The 5,341-nt window shown below is 30.1% G+C and overlaps 1 protein-coding gene across 1 annotated transcript; it reads right to left on the bottom strand.

Annotated features, from left to right (window-relative positions):
* Window positions 1-1,275: 1,275 nt before the first annotated feature.
* On the bottom strand, window positions 1,276-5,114 carry LOC107059047 (two-component response regulator ARR14-like). The gene is made up of 3 exons (XM_015305442.1): window positions 4,964-5,114; window positions 1,916-2,290; window positions 1,276-1,358 (listed from the first exon to the last, which is right to left on the bottom strand). Exons 1-3 carry the CDS (start codon window positions 5,112-5,114, stop codon window positions 1,276-1,278), a joined length of 609 nt encoding a protein of 202 aa, XP_015160928.1.
* Between the last annotated feature and the right edge of the window lie 227 nt (window positions 5,115-5,341).

Below are 5,341 nucleotides of genomic sequence, written 5' to 3'. Positions count from 1 at the left end.
GTAAATTTCCACATTAGATTTATCTAACTTTCAAATTTGTTCTATCAAGGAGTTTATAACATGAGCATGTTTTCATATAACAACTATCAAATTTGATGGCTTTTATTCAAGAAAATATCTCATTTAAGGATGCTTGAGTTCCATTTAAGAAATGTTACAATATCTTGATAGGTTGAGAACTATTCACTCAAAAAAAAATTAAAAAATAAATCGAACTCCTCATCAACTTTGAGCAATAGACATTTTCTAACCATCCTTCTCTACCCTTCCCTCTTATTTCAAGTCATATCTATTTTACCCCTAACATTCACTTGGGACCATCAATGGTATTGAGTGTAGGCCACGTCCAGGACGTAGACTCGGGACATGAGATTAAGTTTCACTTTTGTTTCACTTTCTATTGTTAATATAGAAATGAGTTTTTATTGTTATTGATAAAATATTTTCTTAATTATAATTTAAAATCTATTTACTCTATAAATAGATAATCATTTTAAAAATTGTTATAAATATACCTCTATTTTTATTAATTCTTTTTTTATTACCTACTTTGAAATATGTTTATAAAGTTATTCTCAATTTTTTTCAGTTGTAACAAATGGAGTAATTTTGATTATTATAAATGAAACGAAATTTTCTAATTATGCTTACGCTTATTTTATTTTTTTTGGTACATAAATTGATTTTATTGCCAAGTAGGAAATACAATTCATGAAAAAAAAAACAAAACAAGCTGGACAGTCCCCAGAGTTGCATCAACTATCTAACTTCTCTAGCATAACTACCAATTCCCTCTCCAAGGGTTGCAACATCATAGCTAGCTAAGTACCTAGCTTTACATAAAATAAGTATTATTATAAACCACTATTAACTCTTAATTAGTATTTCGTATTTTTCTCTTTTCATCTCAAAAATAATACTCCCTCTGTCTCATTTTATGTGAGGTAGTTTGACTCGGTACGGAGTTTAAGAAAGAAATGAAGACTTTTAAAACTTGTGGTCCAAAATGAATGATAGAAATTTGTGTGGTTGTAAATCATTTCATTAAGGATAAAATACACATTTTATAGTTAAATTGTTACTTAATATAGAAATGTGTCATTCTTTTTGGGACTGACTAAAAAGGAAAGTAAATCACATAAATTGAGATAGAGGGAGTATTTATTTTTCTATATGTGAATTTATCGTATAGATTACTAAAATGATAAATATGGTGACTTTTAAAAAGTAAAAGAAAAAGAGGTTGATAGAAAATATAAACATCAAGGTAATTAATTAAACCTGAAGATGACTGGCAATGTGTTTTTTACTCAATCCAGGAATATCCATGAGTTCAAGAATTTTTCTCGGATAAGCTTCTGCAAAAAAAAAAAAAAATCACATATAAAAAACAATAAATTATATTTTTTCACCAATATCATGTTCATTTCCTTGTTTTACTCAATCGAAATATATATACAATTAGTGATGGAGGCAGAAAATTTACTAAGGGGCGTCAAAAATACAAAAGTAGACATCTGTAAAAAATAAGGGGACTCAATCAAGTACCTACAATATATACATGAATTAAAATTTTAATCTAGTTAAATAGTGTAATTTTTCGGTGAAAGATCGTATATAGTCATCTAATGAGATTGCGTTATATAAATATAAGAAATTATAAAACAGTGTCAAAATAACAAAAGTGGACATGCGTAAAAATAAGAGGTATCTGTCAAGTACCTACAACATATAAATATAATTGAAATTTTAATCTAGCTAAATAATGTAATTTATCGATGAAAGGTGGCTCTGTCATTGTAGGTCATATTTTATCGATCTTATTTTTCAAATCACATATTTTATGACGTCTTACGTATAGATAATATTTGAATGACCTCATATTATACAGTTATTTATGTCTTGGAAGACTTACTTTTCACGCCAAGTATTGCAATAGCTTCCAAGAATTTGTTGTGAAGGGAATCCGTCCAAACGATTCTACTCTTCTTGGATGGTTGAGATGAACCGTCTTCATTTTCAGCCTTGTCATATTTTCTCGTAGACTTGTCCCTCTCACTGACTGAAGACGAAGATTCAATATAAATTACCTCATTGAGGATTTTCTCATTAGTGTTTTCTTCAAACTCTTGTACAACTTGTTTGCTTGTGTGCTTCTTCTTTTGCAAGGATGTTGTGTATTCCCATAAATAATTTATATTATCTTGTGTTATGGGCTTCATTATGAAGAAAGCAGCTCCATTGTCATGTCCTTTCATAAGTGTATTGTCTTTCTCATCATTTGACATAACTGGTAATCACATTCAATGATACAGATTTAAGTCATACAATTCGAGCAAAATAGAGCAAAAAGGATGGGGGTTGCAAATATAAACAAGCAGCAACTAAACAAATGTTGACAGGTTACTTGTTCTCCCAGAACCCCCCCCCCCCCCTTAATCACCAGCTAGTACCAAATTTAGGGGGAAATAAGTATATCTTTAGGAGATAGAGGACGCAATAGAGTTAATGAGGGAAACTCGGACCGAAATAGCAATCTTGAAATATATAAAGGTAATAATATTCAAAGAGAAATTTAAGAAAAACACATACTTATCTGTCCATCAAACAGGGGCGGCTCAAGCATATTAGTGGCCTAAAGCAAAAATCAAACGGGGCCTTAAACTTAAATTGTTAATAGCTTTTATATAATTGATTTCTTCTAGTTTTCATCTGATGATATAACCATTCTTATTTTAAATTATTTTTAATGAGATATAGTACTCCAAATATGTCAAATCTCTTCCAATAATCCCTTCATTTTTCATGAAAAGTTTACTTTTTCTACAAATAGTATTCAATATTTGTTAAAAAAAAATAACTTATAACCTATTATTATTAAAAATGAGGCCTCTTAAATTTGGGGCCTAAGGCACATGTCTTTTTTTTAACACTGTCGAGCCACCCCTGCCATCAAATCTATCAAAAAGCTCAATCGATATTTGTGTGCCCTGCAACTAGGAGATAGGAAACTATGTGGTAGTAATGAATCCATCTTTGGTAACAGAGAACCCTAGGAACCAAAAGAGGGAGACTCCAATGATAATACTACCCACGATAAATAGATCCATGAACTTAATAATATGAAATTGTAGAGGGTGCAATGGGGACGACTTTAGAGATTCACGCAAAATTTAGACCTTTTGTGGCAATATCATCTAAGGTTAAGACTAGCATAAATACATCTAAAGAGCCATGAGTCATTTGTAGTACGTTTAGAGATTCACGCAAAATCTTATGGCAAAAGATAACTTCAAAGGAAACTGGCTCTTAGGTGGGGGCTTTAATGATATCTTAAACGTCACAGATAAAAGTGGAGACTCAATTGTTAATCTCTATAAGGATGCCTTTCAAAATGGCCACATCCCTAAATAAATCAATAGAACTCACATTTGTTTAGTTCCAAAAAGAAAGAGTGTCAATAACCTTAAAGATTATTTACCCATTAGTCTTTGTAATACCACATACAAGATCATTATGAAAATCATCTCCCAAAGACTTAGACCTTTCATGGATAAACTAATAGGACCTTGTCAACCTAATTTCTTGGAAAATGGGCAAGCAACTGATAATGCCATCATCATCCAAGAAGTAATCACTCATTTCATGAAAGTGAAAGGAAAATTTTAAATGCTCAACTATTAGCTAAAATTGATCTGGAAAAGGCATTCGATATGATAGAATGGTCCTTCATAAGAAATACATTAAAATTCATCAACTTTCCCTCAAATATTATCAACCTTAGAATGTCCTCCATCTCCACTAATGAAGTTTCTATACTAGTACTACTGTACCTCCTCCCCCAAACCCTCCTAGCAGTCTAGCACTGCCACTTTGTTATAATGATGCATATTAGTATTAATATAATAGTCTATTTTGACCACAAAAAAAAACTCTAGAATTGATTTAACAAGAAGTATAAAAATAAAAGGCTTAATGGAAACTCTCATTTGGACATACAATGTTTTATATTGTTGGTACATTTTTAATTAGTATCGTGTAATTTTGAAATTTGATGGGATATTTCTAATTAAAAAAAAATTCTCATAGTTCCTATTAAAGCCAATAGCAAGAGTTTGTAAAATATTTATGAGAGACTAAAAGTCCTTAGTTTTAACACACTTAAAGAACCAAAACTTCTCTGAAAAATACACAAACATAAGTGATAACACACTTGAAGTTCTATATGAAGTTATTTGAGAATGTTTATTGTTTAAGGGAATTTTGGATAGCCCTTCATTACTAAAAAAAACCTTTTAGTGTCAAGTTCTCTTTTGATTTTTCATGACGTTAATTGTTTGTATCTTAATAACTCGACTTATCTCGTTTTTGCTAGCTATCTTGAGAAGTGATCATTATTGTTAACTCAACAATGTATTCAACTATTTCTTAGTTAGATGCTTGATAGTTCTAGATTAATCCCTATTCCGCATATCTTTAATTTCTTTCCATAAATCATTCATAGTATTATTAGGGTTAGTCGTTATTTCATATATAATATAATATATTACTCCATCCGTCTCATTTTATGTGGCACCATTTCCTTTTTGGTCAGTCCCAAAAAGAATGTCACATTTCCTTATATGGTAAGTATTTAAAGTTACAATTCCTCTTTTACTCTTGTTGGTCCCATTTAATCTTAAATGATAGTACTCCAAGTACATTTATGAGGAGAGAGAAAAATAAGTCTACTTTTTAATACAACTACTTTTTGGAGGGGCAATTTGGTAAATATTTCAAAGTCTTCATTTATTTCTTAAATTTCGTGTCCGGTCAAATATTGCCACATAAAATGAGACGGAGGGAGTATTTGAATCTTTGTGAGTTGAGAGTTATCAATAAAGAACGACTTTTTCACTCATATACATCTATAATTTAACATATTTTTTGTTTCACAAAGAATATAAAAGAATTATAAACTTACCGCCAACAGGAATGCCAAATTCTTTAGCTATTTCTTGTTGAAATTGAAAGACATCTATTTTAAGCATGTGAACATCTATGAGCAAAAGATCAAATGAGAGACCACTGCTCCGAAGGCCACCCAAAGCAACTTTTATGTCATTCACTGTCATAACTGAATTAAACAAAGCAATTCTATTATTATATAAACATACAAAAAGAAAGAATTAATGCTAATACATATAGAAATATTTCCAAAATCATTTGATGAAGAATTAAAGAAATTAATTAGATGAAGTGAAATATACTTCCTCAGTTCCTTTTAGTTGTCTTATTGCAATTTTTCAAGAGTCAATTTGACTAACTTTTAAAGTTAAATTAAATTACATTATTTTGATAA

This window comes from Solanum tuberosum, unplaced genomic scaffold (assembly GCF_000226075.1).
Source record: "Solanum tuberosum cultivar DM 1-3 516 R44 unplaced genomic scaffold, SolTub_3.0 scf00774, whole genome shotgun sequence".
NCBI classification, from domain to species: domain Eukaryota; kingdom Viridiplantae; phylum Streptophyta; class Magnoliopsida; order Solanales; family Solanaceae; genus Solanum; species Solanum tuberosum.
This window is presented reverse-complemented; position numbering and strand designations above follow the sequence as displayed.